The sequence below is a fragment of the Aulonocara sp. 'chitande type north' Nkhata Bay genome, linkage group LG14 (genome assembly GCF_057382095.1).
Source record: "Aulonocara sp. 'chitande type north' Nkhata Bay isolate Kocher_YH1m ecotype deep benthic linkage group LG14, A_spYH_male_GT1.1, whole genome shotgun sequence".
Classification (NCBI taxonomy): Eukaryota; Metazoa; Chordata; class Actinopteri; order Cichliformes; family Cichlidae; genus Aulonocara; species Aulonocara sp. 'chitande type north' Nkhata Bay.
Genome location: NC_141357.1, coordinates 27,529,578 through 27,547,693, shown reverse-complemented (window position 1 = coordinate 27,547,693; position 18,116 = coordinate 27,529,578). Strand labels below are relative to the sequence as shown.

The window sequence follows — 18,116 nt, the reverse complement described above, 5'->3', positions numbered from 1 at the left end:
GGTTCTGATGTGGTATGAAGAAAATAGTATAGTATGAAAATGTTCATGACGAGGCTTGAGGATTTTTTTACACTGTCGCTGTATCTATTGCACTTTTAGCAGCACAAGGTGAGTACCATATATATATATATATATATATGTATGTATATATATATATATATATATATATATATATATATATATATATATATATGTGTGTGTGTATGTATATATACACACCCCCAGGTTATTATCTTAAAATTTTGCATTATTAAGTCGCAATTTTGAGATATATAATGAATATTGACCCAAAACTTTGACTTATGGATAGCAAAAAATATCTTTTCAATGCTGGAAACAAGCTTTCACATGATTCAGCAATGTAATAAACACCATAAATCAATAAAATAGCGGCTGTTGGTCAACCAGACCAGCACGTGAATCATCGCAACAGAACAGCAGTGGCACGCAGGGTCAAATCTGCCACAGATTTAAACTCAAAGCGTTTTTCAAATGGCAGTGGGTTAAAATGGCTCTTCACACAAAAAGAACACTACAGTGTACTTTCAGTAATGGTCCCAGATTTGTAACGTGAATAGCCTCTCAAGGCAATTTTGGGCAACAATCAGGCAGAGAGGAGTTGCGAAAATGTTTTGATTGTAATAAGGCCCAATAACACAAAATATGAAAATAAAGGGAGTTCAGTGAGAGACAATTTTTGATTAACTCTGCTCAGATTTCTGATCTAGGCTGCCTAAACCTTGTTTTTGAAACTGGAGCAATATTTCAGGCAGTAAAACTAAAATCTAATACTTACCTCGTGCTTGGATTTGATTCAGCACATGAGCGAGGATAACCATTGCTCACTGCAGTCAGAGATTTTGTAAGGGATACATCAAACGTTAAAATGCTGTGTGGGTGGGTGGGTGCATGTGTGCGTGCTTCTCAGTGATGGGGAGCTGAATGGCGCTTTATGCTGGACAGAGCTCCTGATGTGGAGGATGTAATGGAATATAGACTGGACAGAGGCTGGAGAGAGAATCTCAAGGACATGCAGCCACTGGGCTGGAGGGGCCACTGACAGGGCGGTAATTGAATGCCAGCCTGCATGTGCTGAAGGTCACATCAGCAAATAGCCTGAGTCTGTGTGTGCCTATACATATCTGTGTTACTGCGCTAATCTGGGCCTGCACAATTAAAACATGCAGCACCTAAACTACAACAGAATACAAACTATTCCACTCAAGGAAAGATGCAGCAGAAAGTAAAAAAAAAAACTTTTTTTTAAAGAATTAACAAAAATACTTTAAAACTTCAATGGATTATAATTGGTGTCAGTATAATAATGAGTAACATAAACTACATTTAAGTTGCTTATTTAAAACCTTCTTATTTGAGAGGAATTTCAAAAATGCACAGATAAACAGAGTGTAGGTGTATGGGTTGTGTATAGAAAAGCCTATAATCTGATGTGTAAAAGAGGATTTAATCAGACTTTGTTAATTGATTACCAAAGGTCAGATATAGTATATGGATTAAGGCCTTTATCTCAGAAGAATAACACAAGTCAGAATAGGAAATAACTATTTAGGAAATATTTGCTGAAAATAAAACACTACTATATATTGTAAATAATAATGTAAAAATATAATAAAATAATGACATTGATGGAAACAAAGAATGTATTACAGAGAAATGTGCAACATGGGAACAAATTATTTGGAAATTATTATAAAGAAACAGGAAACTTTGGTCCAAAATATTATACTGTATTAGCAAAGAAAAAGCAAGGCGTTTATTTGTAGTTAGCATGCTATATTTATCTATATAGCTGCCTACACTACAATTATAACTATAGCAGTGCATATAAGAGTATAATTATATTAGCAGCTTTCATTGTCACAAAGTCTAATTTAAAAAGTAAGGAAGAGCACCGGTAAGTCACTAACATTTTATGACTGGTAGCAATGCACTGAATTAAGGATCCAAAACTCTTAATGTAATAGACTGGTACGACCCGAGTTCATCACTACACACATGCAGTATTAGCTCGACAGTCATAATTTCATGGGTACTGACATATGTTTTGGTATCAAAAGTGAAAGCGAAAGGAAAAATGGAAGATGGGGTGGGGGATTCGGGGTAATCAGTGATTTGAAAGTTAGCTTTAGCAGAACACAGATCAAGGGTTAAAACAGGGATGGAAGGAAGTGTAGTAAAAACGAAAAACAAAACAGGAAAGGACAATGGCTTTACAAGATGACCGTGTGAGTCATGAGATGAGATGGAAATGCTCTAAAATCAAAAAATGTCATTGTGTGATGTCTGTGAAGGTTCATTGTGTGATTTAAAAAGTTGTGTTGGACTGAGTTAATTTTTGCCAGTAATATCTAAAACTTCCAAGTTACTGTGGAATAAACTAAAGGTTGTGTGTGCAAGACCTTTAAATCCTATATGGTACAAACATTTCAAATAAAGATGTGTGTCATGAAACGAACTTGTGAATTATTGGCAGTTTTCCTTGCTAGTTTTTGCTTCAGTTATTGTACCACTTAAACCATGAATACTCAAAGTTTCATATTGAGTAAATGTAGAAAAGAATTTATGCATCAAACCAGGGCAGAAAGATGTGTGTTTGGGTTCAGAGTTGAACAATCTTCTATAAGTGGTGCAAATTTAGCAAAAAAAACTTATTTCTATTGTGTGCCAAGATTTGCTGTTTTATGTTTCAAAATCCAAGTTTCTGTGTATTGTGTTACCATCTTGGTGTTATATAGTTTTATATAGTTTTGACCACTCTGAAAAAATAACTGTGCAAAGCAATAACATATCTTTTGTTGTTGACTACTTTCCTGAAGTCTTTTTTGTTAACTGTATCTCCTGGCGATTCTGTTGGTGATTTTAGTCTGTCTTTATGGGTTGGATGGGGACACTGACACAATGTACAGGTTCATTTTCATTGAAATCTGAGTCGATGTTGGATGATTCATGCTAGCAACCACTGCACTTTTTTTGGCCTTCAAACATTGAGTACAGATTAGTTTATAGTCTCTCTGCAAGCGGCTGAATAAGTCAGCTGTGTTGCTTGGATATGATTTGTTCGTGGTTAATATCACTTTGACTAAATCCAAAGCAGTTCCTAATAACGAATGATAATCCGCTTCGAAGGACAAACTCTTAACCTTCTACGGTGCCAGAAATTTGAATTGTTTGGTGTAGTTGTCTTTTAACATGTTGGTGTCTCTCCAGACTCGACTTCAAGCTGAGGGGTGCAGGGACCAGCTGTGATTGGCACATACAGACATGTTGTCAGGCAGTGATTTATGGAACGCTTGCTTTGCGTTCTGTCGGCAGAGCACGCATTTTCAGTATCACTCAATCAGTTTCATTTAATTGTGTCAAGCTATTGCGACTCATTGTGATTACATTTCAAGTGATTGTGGAACCCCAAGAACTGCACACAGAAAATCCTGGATTTAGACGAACCTGTAGTTTCCACATTGTTCTACGCACTTTGGTTCTTCAGTGAAGTGTAGGGATGTCCCGATGCCAGAAATGTAGTAGAAGTAATGCCACTCAATAAACAATTTGATACCATAATTAAGAAATAAAGATTATCGTTTAAATAACTGACAGTGGTGGACTGCTTATTTCAAAATTTAACATTATATTTTGTTGAATGGACACAGATTAAAATGTTAAGATGGTTTGGATGCCATTTTTACCACATCATGTCTCCATGCTTTCCTATGTGCTGTACTCTCTTAAGCCTTTGATCATTTAATTTCAAAGATTCATACTCTGTTTACTGTATACCATCCTGCTAATAAACTCCACTGCATAAAACATCTAAAACAGAATTTTGAATTTCTTCCTTTCTTCTACCAACTTTTCCACCTCAGATGGGAATAAAAACGTCTCTGTCAGTTAAATATCTGTGAGCTTTTTAAGTTCCTGCTTGTTTTTTTGATTTTGGGGAAATCTAAAAAGGCACATAAATTAAAGCTGCACCTTGTGTCTACTCTGTTCTTCGGTACAGGAACAATCTGATATAGATCTCTTCATTATTTAGTCCTCTTTAATGTCTAGGTTCCCTTCCACTGACAAGCAATGCTCAGTCAGGGATGCGATAGATGTGCTGACACCTGAACGTGCAGCAAGAGGAGAAAGAAGATGGATGTGTGAAATGAGCTTGGCTTGCCAAAGGCACAAAGGGCAAACCAACATCACTGGGCGCTGCTCTGGCAGAGCTGCACATTATAGGGGATCTCTGGCAGTAGCTGTAAGCCAGAGAAACCATTCAGTCATTTTTAAAGTCTCTCACAGTAATTTTTAGATGATTTATAAATGTTTAAAAAAAAAAAACACTGCAGCTAATAACACATATTAGAGAGTTCACATGGCTTGTCTAATTAAAGCTGCGCACAAGACTGCATCAGTAAACCATATGTAACCACGACACACAGCTTCTATATTCCATATGAGCTGCTCGTACATCAACTGCACATATCGTCCTATCCTCTCATTCACTCGCTCCCTCTCTCACAAGCTTGCTTCCTCTTTCACTGACTGTCACACTCAAGCTGCAGTTCAGCACGATGTAAGTGTGGAATCCACATCTATCGCTGGACATATGCATATGCATGTGAATGTTTCTCCTGAATACACACATTTAAGATGTAAGACATGTGACTAACTCTTAGGAGGAGTATGTCTTGTAAATGACCTAGAAGGATAGGAACTGTTGTATTATCATCATTCAGTATCTGCAGTTGTGTTCCTGCCTTACTTTGTTCCGTAAACTACAGTTAAACTGTGTTTCAGTCCTTTTCATACATATTAACACATACAATTTGTCAAATCTCATTTGATAACAATAAGAAAACAGTATTTGTTTTGTTAAAATGCACACCAGTTAGCCACAAATTTCAAACTATCGACAGCCAAAGTGAATGCCACTGATCACCTCTTCACAATGCAATGTTCTACTGTGAGACTTTAGTTTGCTATTTATATGGGGACTACTTTACTGCTGATCTAACCTAGCAGACCAGCACAACCCTCATTGTTAAAGCACTCCCTGATGGCAACAGCCTCCCCAAACAGGGCAGTGGATGTAGCTACAGGGCTTGATTAGCACAAAAACACAATCTGACTGAACATCTGCAGGATCCATAGAGACCCCACTGTGCAACCCACAGAACCCAAAGGATCCACTGCCAAGATCCCAGTGCCAAGACGCCCCACTCCCAGAAGTCCATGGTGGTGCTACCACTGGGATCTGCTCAATATTATGCACTGATCTATATAATAAACATTCAAAAAACAAATATGGTAAGTTATTTATAAAGGAACCTGCACATTCATTAACATGAAGTTCATCGTGCAAATATGCCAGATTCAACCATACAAGCTCATTTTTAGCTGTAGTACCAAGTTAAGTTGCAAAAGCATGTAAGCTTAGACACAAAGAGACAGAAACATGAATGATAAAAGGAAACCATAACCATATAAACACAAGAATGCAATCAATAAAACACAGGCAGTAAAAACAGAGACTTTCAGTGACAGCACTTTAGATTATGACAGCATGTTTGAGTATCCAGCAAGAGTTAAGAGATGCATCTACTATATCAGGTATGTCCTGCTCAGTAAGAAAACACTGACTGCCCAAAATGCCCCCTTTTTTTTGCAATCCACCCTAAATAATGAAGCGCTTTACAAGCGGCGTTCTGTTCTGTCTCATACTCCTTTACCGTATCTGTGCAATCCTATTTATGTTACATCAGATGGACAAGATATGTTGATATAACGCAGTGTCGTCCACCACCACAGCTCTACTAACACCCTCAGCATAAAGTAGAGTTATCACCTTTCTGATAATGTCAACAAAACCTGAAAATGAAGAAGCTTTTGTAGATGCAGAATTTATGGGAGAGCCGCTGCGTTGGTTCAGAATTGATCGGACAAATGCTGCTAATAGGATTCTCACTGACTGTATATGGCATATAGATTATCTGTAAAATGATGCCTGAACTACTGAAGAGTGACTATAGAGACTGTTGAACAAAGTCTGTCAGAGAAACAAACAGGTCAGCCTGCAGCTGGGATGCTTCTTCAGTGGGGACTTTAAGGGTTCAGTATTGTAAGACCTAATCAAATAAATTAAACCTAATTTGACCTCAACTAAAGGAAACAATGAAAACTGATTTCTGTTATATGTAGTTCACTGTGTATAATCAAGTAACTGACCATGTTCATGAAGAGGACTCCGCTCTGCCTCCTTTAATGAAGCGCCTTGGTGTTATCTGCTCAGTCCAGCCCAGTCTGTCTGGATCTTTATCTACAACTCCCAACACCGAAAGCTAACATGGTCAGGGACTTGTCTTCGCATTCAGCGCCTGCTACTCGAACATATACGGCTGATTCTGATCAGAATATGGTTCTTTTTTTTATCAGTCACTGAACTCAGTCCAAAAAGTCCTCATGAATAAATGACAACAACCTTCTAAGTCATGCCCAATCCAAGGTTAACATATATTTTAACATAGTATTTGCCTGTACTTTCTGAAACAGGAAAAGCATCCATCCCTGAGACTTTTCATATCAATATACGAACACCACAGTGTATCCAGTTTCCTCATTATTTGTATTGTTCAACAAAAACCCCAATGTTTTTTCCTTTGATTCTAAAATAAAGACATCATCAGAGATCTTTGTGGAAAAGCAACAGACCTCAAGTTCTCTCACTGGTTGTTTCACTGTTAAAGGCTTCAACAAACAACAATTAACATTAACATTTAAACTGTTAATCAACCAATTACTTACCTCATCAAACATAATAAACAGTGCAAAACATTTTAATTTTATATTTTCAAATATAACATAGGTTTTCCAAAAAAAATGTTCATTTCTAAAAAGCAAAACTAGAAGTGAATAAGAAATTAACTCATACATTTTATTGCTAATAGTTTGAGGATTTCTTCATCATAAGTCATCAGATCAGTAACAGAATAGGAGCATTTGCATGTAAAATATATGAAATATGGATAAAATAAACCGGGCTTTCTGTTATCCATTGTATGCAAATGCTCGACTACTCCGCCTAGGCTGCACTGTCGAGTTCAGATCCACTGAGCGCAGCGCAAGCTAGCAAGACAGAAGCTAAGCTCATTGCAACATGGCAACTGCCTCAGTGCTACCCGAAATTGAACCTCCCCCACCCTCATTCAGATCTGGCGTTTGGAACTATCTTCTATCTATCCTGATGGTAAGCGCGTCATGGACAAAAGCAAAACAGTATGTCGGATGTGCCACGCAATGCTCAATTGGTGGGAACTAGTGCGTTAGCGCAGTTTGCTTGTTAACGTGTTGACGCCGTCCAGCCCCACGCACGGGGCGATCCGTGGTAACTCGTTAACGGAGATTTGCCGCGTTATGGCGTTAATGTCATTTTAACGAGATTAACGCTGACAGCACTAGTGGGAACACAACGAATATGACTGCACATTTACGCCGACATCATCCTAGTGCAAAGACAAGTGAAAGCAGACAAAAACAACAAGCACACATGCTACAAACTTTACCAGAGTCATTTAGACAGCCGTTAGCACATGATTCTCCTTATGGGGACCTGATATGTTTAATATGCTGCTGAGAATATAGCCCAGAAGAAGCGTATAGTATAGCTTTTATTTTAGAAAGAGCCATTTCTCTGTAATAAACTCTCTTTTCCAAAGATGAGTGATTTCTCGATCAGATAGATGTATTTTTTAATTATTTTGTTGTTTCAGCAACATTAAATTTAAAAACTGTACTTTTGAGTTAAAATATATATTTATAATTTTAATAAATGACAAATTAAAAAGGCATGAACATTTTTTTGTATCGAAAAAATATCGAACCGTGACCCCAAAGTATCGAACCGAACCAGCCAAAGCAGAGCGAGAGCAGCATGTCAGCCTAGGATCATGATTTAGTATCTAAAAACAAAGCTTTGTCAACAACCTCCAAAAAAGCACAAAACTTTGCAAAATATGCAAAAAATAAAATATGCCCACTAAAGGTGAAAGCAAAAACTTGAGAGGATATCTGGTGAAAAAATGCTAACGCTAAGCTAGCTAAGAACCCAGAGTGAAAGCTGAGTGAATGCCGACCCAAACAACCAGACCCTTAACTTCAACAGGTAACAAGCAGATGAGCAGTCGGGCTACCTGTTCACGTTTCGAAAGCAGAAACATTCGCTTTTTTGTGCCGGTTTACATTCTTATCAATTCCCATCCCCAGCTCCTGAAGACTTACAATGTTGTTACTTTAGTTACCGTTAAACCAAAGTAACTAAGGTACTGTGAAGGAAAAACACTTCTGAAACACGTTATATTACCATTTGCTTCCATTTGACTAATGGAAAATGCATTTCCTTACACGAATAAATGTTTCTGTCTGTAAGATGCACGCATCAGTGAAACACTGTTCAGTATTTTTTCTATATTGTCAGAAATAGCGCTATCACAAGTTTGCTTGAAATATCATGATAGAATTTTGAAGCTGTATCACCCACACCTAACTGAATTAGTGACCCACTTATTGTTCATTTCCTCTCAGTTTAAATCCCTGATTAATCTTTAAGTACATTTTTTGATCGACTGCCTTTTTAATCAAATTCACATTTTATTTACTTTTTAGCCACATGTGAAGAAATGCCGACTTGACAACTTGTACATATCACTAAACCTGACATACTGAGGCACATTATATTATTCTTATCACTGCAAGCAGTGAACTGCTACATGCTTCGAGAGAGATGAGGATCTAAAGGCTGCAGGTGTCAGTCCATCCAACGAGAACCACATATTCTGAAAAACTGGCTTTCCCAGAATGCTGCAGGCTTTGTTTGGAGACTCCGCTGGGACTGGACTGGCTGAAGGAGGAGTAGAGAAGGGAGGGGGCATCAGCAGAAAGAGCTGGCACATGCCCAGTACTGAAAGTCTGCCATCCACAGCTTGAGCACGGCCCCTCTCCTAAGCTTACTAAGCTTTACTCTCACGACAGCGAGCGACAACGTAAGGCGCAGAGAAAAACTGAGAGAGTGAGAGAAAGAGTTTGTACAGTATGTCTGCAGAAAAACGATTGGTTGGACAGAATCAGGAGGGGATCACTGCAGAACTGTTTGGCAGACATATAAAGCAAAGTCACACTGGACAAATATTTCAAGTTTAAACTGATATGAAATGAATAATAAGTGATTAATCAATGCTTCTTAATTCTTAACTGAGAACCCAAAACTGAAAAAAGGTTTATGTACTTATAACTTTATGCTCAACTTGACAAGAGGAAAGAAAAATCAAGGACTTCACATGACTTGAACTAGCCAGTTTGTGTGGGCCAGAAGCTACTGTCTCTATTACCAATCAACTTAATTCAGTCAGGCGATTAAATAATGGAAAGCTTCTTATTCTGAGAAACTAAACTGTTGGGCTCATAGTATCAACAAATATAATGAAAACCTAAAAAGAAGTGATGGGAGAAAAAAACCTTTAACCACGTTATGAGTGTTGATGTTTCATAGTTTGCCCACTACAACTTCCCCGTTGGCCACATATGTGTTTGGAGGGCCACAAACACAGGAGCAGCTGATCTGATCAGAGTCACTGAGAGAGTGTAAACTATTAAATAAATAACTACACACAACAAATGTTAGCGAAATCTGTTTATGTTTTGTGTGTCTGAAAGAAGTTTGCTGCATGTTTTTATTATGATGTACATGTGATATATCAGCCGGGTCACGTGACAGTTTGTGAAACAGTCACAAAAAATGAATCCAATTTTTTGTGTTCATGCACACGAGCTGTTATGAGTATGAATTTGTAAGCAAAGCATTTAAATAGGAAATGTATTTCATGTCAAAAACATGGCGTTTTTTGTAGAGAAAGCAGGAAGTTGTCACTGTGGCAACCAGGAAAAAAGACACGGCAGCCAGTATTTTAACCTACATCATGATAATTTTGTAAATCTAACTCAGTAGTTTCTAATAAAGTAACTTAATTGAAATTTATAATGCATTTAAAAAACAAAACTGAAGCTGTGACATGTATGAGTTGTATTTGGGCCTCTGGTATGCAAGTCAAGATGACTTATTTCTCTTCCACCCCGTTCCACCCTAAGTAGCTGGATTTTTTTGCTCCCTTTTAATCAGTACATTTCAAAAGTCATGTTCAGGGGCACAAAGAAAAAATGGAAAATTCATGTCCTCCAGCACGAATCAATAGATAGAAGGTCATGACTATATTATGAACTGCTGTGAGTCCAGACTGTATACATATGTATTTATTTATGTTCTTAACTCATTTTATGATGTGAATTATTGGCCTCTTGGCTAAGTGCAGTTTCCAAACTATATTTTCCCTGGAGGATAGTAAAGACTATCGAATCCAAACTACTGACAACAAAGAAAATCTGAAATCTTTAATTAAATTGGCTTTTGGGTCCAGTGAGGCCATGGTGTCAACGCCAAAGAGCTCTAATGCAGATGCACTGGCACCCAGTCCCTAAAGTAATTTTGGTTATTCCAGCTTGTTTTCCCCCAGTGAACTGTGTGCTCATTAAGTGCAGATTGTCTGACACAGAAGTCAGACAATCATGGAAATTGGATGCATAAAATATCAAAATCAGGTTTCAACAAATCAAAACCAGAAAAAAACAATTCAACAGTCATTATCTGATTTTGCATGTGTGTGTGCAGGTGTTTGTCACATTCATTAAGTAAAAACAGTTTTAATTCTCAATTAAAAGTGAAGAAAAAAATCAAACATGGATCATATTAAATCTCTAATCACATTAAACCATAAATTAAATCTAAACCAAATTTAACTCTTTATTTGTTGTGTTTTTAGTCATTTTAAATAAATTGTGAAACTATCACCAGATTAGCCTTGCTTACCTAAACCTAATTTTTGACTGCTGTTCACAAAGATTAGATCTTATAGAAAAATCACAGTTCCTATTCAGTCAACACATAAAACATCATTAAACCCAACTGTAGAGGAAGTTTAAAGAAAGAAGCCACAGTGGATGTCAGACAAATTAAAACTCTGCTGTCAAAACAGTATTTCAACCATATCACGAACTGCAGCCTCACTTAATGTCCCAGACAGTTCTAGCATCCAGACAAAAACCGAAGGCAGACCCATTTATCTGAACGACAATCTGAATCAGGACCCACAGACGCAGTAGGAGGGTTTTCAGACGGTGCCTCGGTGCTTCAGGGAGCCCTCAGATATGTGAGTGACATTTCTGACACCTTCATAAATCCCATCTGCATCTGTATATCCAGCTCATTTAAGAGCAAGCATGCCAAGCCATGGCTCATGAGGGAGTTCCGGATCCAGTGAAACATCAAGGAGGTGGTTCACAAGAAGACAAATACAGATGAATACCATCTGGCCAAAAGCCAGCTCGACAAACTCTTAAAAAACAGAGAGTCCCAGCAGAGGACCAGGGAGGAGATCAGTAAGCCATCAGTGACTCTGAAAATAGTCCTTCAAGTGTACCACTTCCCAACAATGGCCAATGACAATTAATTACTTCTGTATTGCCGTCAGTGTCCCTCACGCTTCACCTTCATTGGTTGCCAAGTCACTGTTGACTTTGCTGAGCTAACCTCAGCTGTCCCTCACCATATGCCGTCTCCCCAATGGACACTTGGCAAAAATAAAAAATAAGAAATGTCTAGTTCCTGTGACTGATTGTTCACCGAATCAGAAAAATATGTTGAAACTGTTGATTACATTTGGTGAAGAGGTCATAAAGAGGACGCTGAAGCTTAACTATAAATAATGTCTCTGTTTGCTTTTGGAGACACAGAAACAACAAGTAACAGTCCTTAAATCCTACTAAACACCTTCTTTCTGTGGTGTGTCGCTACTTGGGGCAAAAGAAAAAGAGTAACAAATGTTGGAAATAATCAGTAACAAATGAGTAGTTACCGTTGTGTGTGGCTCAGTTAATGGTGCAGGTTAATGAGGACTTGAGGGGAGCTACTAATTAAAAAACAAGAATGACTACAAACTGATGATTACCTAGTGGTTCACTAATATGCTACTTTTTGAGATAGCCGTTAGATGATCAAATAAGATAGATCATAAAATATTAGTTTGCATGATAATTGAATGAGTTTGAAGTCTTATCAGAAACTTTCCTACACTTTACAATAATTCCATTCAATGATTCTTGATTCTTCTTGAGTCTTCTTGATTTTTTTTGTTTTATTCACATAGTGCAAAAATCACAAGAGTAGCCTCAAGGTGCTTTATATTGTAAGGTAAGGACCCTACAATAATACAGAGAAAAGCCCAACAATCAAACAACCACCTATGAATATACACTTGGTAACAGTGGGAAGGAAAAAGTTCCCTTTTAACAGGAAGAGACCTCCTGCAGAATACTTTGAGGAGTGGTTTTACAACTCTTGAAAATGACAATACAAAGTAATCCTTACCTAAATGACAGCAGTAGACTCAATTAACGAATTATGGGACTACTTTCTTATAACTCAGTGCTGCTTTACTCGAGAGTCCTGGTCACACTCCAGGAATCACGTCTCTTTCAGATGGAAATCCAAATTTTTGCCAAGAACTGTTTAAGACTTATCAACCCATGAAGGATCAGAACCTATTCAGAAGGGTTTCTAAACTACTCATTGTAATTTTATAAGCTCTGTGCATGCCTCACAGTGTATTACAGCAAACACGTTTGCAGATGATGCCTCGTCTACATCTCAAAATGCACTTTAAGTCCCTATAAAGGAGGCGTAAAGCCTGTGCAAAACCCTGTTGTACCATTAACACAACTTAGTGTTTTAAGACAATTCTAGTCCAAAAATCAGTTTTATTGTCACTGCAGGTGTATCAGTATATTATATTTTGATTTTCTTTCTGAGGCTATCCTGTATGTCTATCCTGTATGTGTTCAATTAGAACTTTCTTTCCTAAAATTCTTATCTTGTAGCGTTTATCCAAATATCTAAATGTGATTTATTTTAATACATTATCAAATATTAACATACAATCTCATCTGAAAGTTACATTGTGTAAAATCTTACCTCTATATGTTTTTATCCCTCCCAATTTAGGTGCACAATCCTAGCTACAGTAGCCACTGTAGGACAAAAAACTCTGGTCACCATTCATCTATAGTGAGTGTAGGCTGTCAGTCTGCTGTTTACCCTGTCAATATGTGTCTACAACCATTTCTGGTGGAGGAGGCTGTAAAACTTAAAAGGAGTCCAATACGAGTTGATGAGTCAGTGAAGCTCACTTCTCTCAAATGACAGTCATACTGAGGTGCTGAGGCTGAGAACTTTTCTGTCAGTTAGTGCTGCTGCTTTTGTGGTATTAGCTGCTGTTAGCCTCCGTTAGCCTCCGTTAGCCTCCGTTTGCTGCTCTTAGCCTCTGTTAGCCTCTGTTACAACATTCATTAAAGTGGATTTAACATCGTTGGACTTGGACACTTAGTGAATGAATTCTCATACAATGTGAGAATGTAATCAAACTATCTCAACCAGTATATTCAAGAAGGCGGGGGATCACAGCCACTACATCAAACCAATGTCTGCTCCTATGCATTTTTAATTGATTAAGTCTAGGTTTATGAGAATTTAATTTATTTTTGGAAGACACAATCCCACAGTCAATGTATATTAATAAGTTAAAAAAAAGAATATTTTTCCCCATTAAATAACCTGAAAAACAACTGAATGTAGCTTAAAAAAATTAATTATATAAATTTGATAGTATACGAAAGAATAATAATTATATCTCATTACACAAAACATTCTCCATTTATGCAATAAAATATATATGTGCAACTATTTCTGAGACAAGTCACCAGACATCATGAATTTAAGTTTGAAACATGTCATCATTTTGCTGCAGGCTCACGGTCATTTATTAATCCCTAACACTGAGCAAAGTGCACATACAACAAAAACCCAGCCATGGAAAATGAGCCAAGTCTCAGCTCATCTGAGATCCAACTTTGATTCTCTTTCTTTGGAGCAAGTAAGTTTCTGGCCATTTGTTTTGTCCATTGGAATATAAAAATTGGACCTGAAGCCTCCATACATGGAAGCAATGATCAAGAATAAATGACATAATCTGCAGTGGCAAATCCATCAAACTTTATGAAAAATATAACATTTTAATAGCAGGGTAGTTGTTTCACCTTGCCTACAGTGCATATGCTAAGCTAGGCTAAATAGCGGCAGGGTGTAGATTCTCAATTAATGGACACACATGAAAGTAGTAATGTTCTTCCAAATAATTAGCTGCCAGAGTAAATACTGATGTTAATGTTTTAGCAGTATGCTACATTTTCAACTATTTTCAACTGTACCTATACTGATACTTAACACGTCGTTTCTTGTTCTCTATTAACCAAAAATTACATCAAAACACTTCATTTATTGCCAGAAATCCTTAAACTCTGAGCACAGGTCAGTGTGCGCTGTAGTTCACGAACAGTCAAGAAAAGGCACAGTTGGTGTTTTCATGCTTTGTCAGTGATTTTTCGTGGTAGCAGGCTACAATCAGATGGTATATTTAGGGTCCCTGTAATATTTGAAGTAGACCGCCTCTCATTTGTAGTCACTAATAGCCTATGTCGTGATTTGTGATTCTCTCATGCAGCCTGTGAGGCTTAAATCACCTTCTGTGCAGTGACTATATCAGACAACACCTTTGAATCGATATGATTAAGATCCCCATCTATGTAAGGCAGATGATGAGTGTTTAAAAAAAACCCTCTGAGCGGTTTCTCTTCCTAAATCAAACTCGTTTCACTACATTGGCTCAAGATTTCATATTGGGCTTATCTTGGCCTTGGCTGACATCACAGGAGGAGTCAGACCTGTGAGCAGACCAGTTTTGACTGGGTATGTGGGGGTCATTGGGATAAGTACTAGGGGACAACTTGGCAGATGTCTCCCTCCTCTGGACACAAGTGGAAAAGCAAGGTTAAGTAAGTACATGGGTCAATACAGAGTGCTGGTAAAAATAAATAAATAAATATGAACAAAAGGGAGATTGTGCAGGTTGTAACTGTAGGAATGACTAGTTTACGAAGCTCTTAGATCAGCACAAGGCGAGTCTTGCAGCCTGGGTGCTTAGTGCATCACATACAGCACCGTGACCCCCCTCCCTCCCTCCCTCCATCCATGTGCAATGTGAAATTCAGCATACGAATCCCATGCATGCTGCAGCGGGCTCTATCAAATCCAAGAGTGCATTTTATCTGACACGTGATGCATTATTTAGTTACTTTTCCATCTTGAGGGCTGAGACGGTCACACCCCTCTCTGGAGAACTCAAATGGGACTGCTTGCTATGATAGCCTACAATGCACACATTTCCCCTCAGCAGCAGCAGCAGGGACGTTATCTTCCAATCTGCTCGCTGCTTTATCACCCAAATGAGCCTCACATATTTCACATACACGGGCCAAACCCACCAGCCACATTAATAGAGCTATCTTTGCCGTGATCAGTCATCGTGGACACATGGATGTGTTATCAGAATTAGGCTATCTCATTTCAGGTAACCATGTAAATGAGCCAGGCCGTTTTCAAGGCAATTTTTGTTTTCCTGACAGCCTTTAACCAGGGCTAAACTTTCACGTGACATATGAGATATGCAGCCATTTGTTAGAATCAAATTGCCCCACAGTTCATATGACCTAACATACAGAAGAAGAAGGAGGGAGGGGGGGGAGGCAAAAAAAAATCTCTTGCGATCAGAACAAGCAGCACCAAGAGCACGCGAAGACAGCAGAAATCAAAAGCTATGTGCGGCACAAGATATATTGCACTTCAACTCACCTTGAGCGGCCGTTCCTCTGGTGCTGAATACACTTGCTATCAGAGTGGCCACATACCAAATCATAGTACTATTGCCGACCAGCTATTACCACGCAAAGTGCCCCGTTCAACCAATCTCTCATATTCGACCTTGCACCTCGCGGTCTCTTAGCACAAGCCCCTTTTCATATCCTATTTTCTTTCCTCGTGGCGTTTCCCTTCATCCCTTCCCTCCCCCGTCCTTCCATCCGCATCCTCTCCCGAAGAGACAGAGCACCTGCACCGTTTGTAGTAGACGGAGCCGTTTTACGAGCGCATAGTGAAACCAAGTGTGAGAATGCAGCCACAGGTCCGCCTCTCCTGTCACTGGATTGGCTGCTGATTGAGTCTTTGGGGCGTGTATTGGTTCTCCTTACGCCCCGCACCCGAATGACAGGAGAATCGGCCGTGCGCCGATTCAAGGTGAGTTGGAGCGTGCCGTAGTAGTGGAACCGCAGTATCATGCGCATTGACAAGAGAGCCCGTGTCCACATCTTTGAACACCTCTCCTAAAGTGTCCCCACGTGCACCATCACCGCACGCCATCCATTCATCCACCCACTTTCCTTTTGCATTATTCCTCATATCAATACTGGCAACCTCCCCCCCCAATCCCGCTACATAGGTTGCAGGTTGACTGTGTGTGTAATGAAAATGGGGGACGCTGGTGGAGCTGTGTGACTCATCTGTGGCTCCTCCACAGCCGTCGGTAGCTGTCATGTCGCTGTTGCCGGTTTAAAACACTCGTTTTTTTAGGGGTTTGGGGGGTTTCGCTACTGTGCCGTGTCTGGCTTTATTTGCTGGGTGTGGCGACACATGCGAGAGCGTTTTCCACTATTTTTTCCTCGATGGCCGCGAGCGTGAGGATGCAGCTCCATCATGCTGCCCACTGCGTACACATGGTTGCCACTGATAAGGGTGCCTCAGATTCACCCCCTCTGTTTTTCTACATGCATGACCACAGAGGATTCAGAACGCCTGTGCGTCTCTGGCTGCTCCACATCAGCTCAGATCGCGCACAAACTACACTCCTTACACGCTCCTGCCGCCGCCGCCGCTGCTGCCTTGTTACTGAAGATAAACATGTGGGTGATCTATCATTTTAGCAAAGTCTTGCAGCCGAATTTGTCTCATTTTTGCCTCGACATTTCTGTCTGTCTTGTCTGTCTGTCTCACCCCTCCCTCCTTTTTTTTCTTTTTTTGCTCCTGCGTGAAATCAAAGAAAAATCTACAAATGTGACCAAAAAAAAAAAAATCAAAGACACCCCCCCCCCTTTTTTTTTTTTTTTGTCTGGAAACCATGCAGTGAAATGATATTGTCATAACGCATTTGAATATTTTAGCACACATTTGAAATCCACTATAGGGCTCAGGTTTTACTGGGATTAAACCTCAAGCATTAAGCCTCCTCCACATAAACTCGGGCATATGTGTTAAATGCAGTAGCATTTAAAAGGGACAGGCATACTGAAGTATCATACAGAACACAGTCTCTAACTCATCTTCGAGATGAGTTGCACTTTATCTCAGATGTGGGACATTTTGATGGAATATTCAAACAAAAGATAATTGCCCATTCTTTGATTTGGTGATGGTGGTGCTGCACTAATGTCACCTTAAATTCTCATAAAGGTGTCAGGTTCAGGTGTGGTTACTTTCAAGACCAAAGCTGTGATCCACGCATCCTCTTCAGGGTGGTAGTGTGGCTGGAGCCCATCGCAGCTGCAACAGGGCGAGAGGCAGGGTACGCCTTGGACAGGTCACCCGTCTGTTGCAGGGCTAACACATGGAGGCAGAAAACCATTTGCACTCACATCACATCTATTGGCAACTTCAAATTACTAGTTAACCTAACCCCACTACCTTCATCTCTATAGACTGAAGGAGAGAACCTGTGCAATATGCAAACTCCAAATAGAAAGGCCCCAGCCAGAGGGTGGATTTGAACCCATGCAGGACCTTCTTGCTGTGAGGCAACTGTGCTAACCACAGCTCCACCATGCCGCTTGCCATGATTCAGATAATCTTATGAAACCTTCCACTTATTGTTATGCTGTAAGCAAGCATTTACCCCCATTCAGATTCTTTTTCTTTCACCCGCTCTATGTTACTTGCTTCCAGCCTTCGCATGGGCTCACACAAGATGAGGGGTTAAGGATTTATAAGACAGGAAGTAAGTAAAATAATAATTTATATTGAATATACCTTTATTGTGAAATTCCACAGAGCTTTGCAGTACCAAGCCTCT

At 39.2% G+C, this 18,116-nt stretch overlaps 1 protein-coding gene across 3 annotated transcripts in view; it reads right to left on the bottom strand.

Moving 5' to 3' along the window:
• The window catches only part of igsf9ba (immunoglobulin superfamily, member 9Ba), a 73,865-nt gene extending 57,757 nt beyond the window's left edge, over positions 1-16,108 (bottom strand). For all 3 annotated transcript variants that reach the window (XM_086261863.1, XM_086261864.1, XM_086261865.1), the window contains exon 1: positions 15,851-16,108. In XM_086261863.1, coding sequence (XP_086117989.1) covers positions 15,851-15,914 — 64 coding nt within the window. In that variant the 5' untranslated portion in view covers positions 15,915-16,108. The remainder of the gene's footprint in view (positions 1-15,850) is intronic.
• Between the last annotated feature and the right edge of the window lie 2,008 nt (positions 16,109-18,116).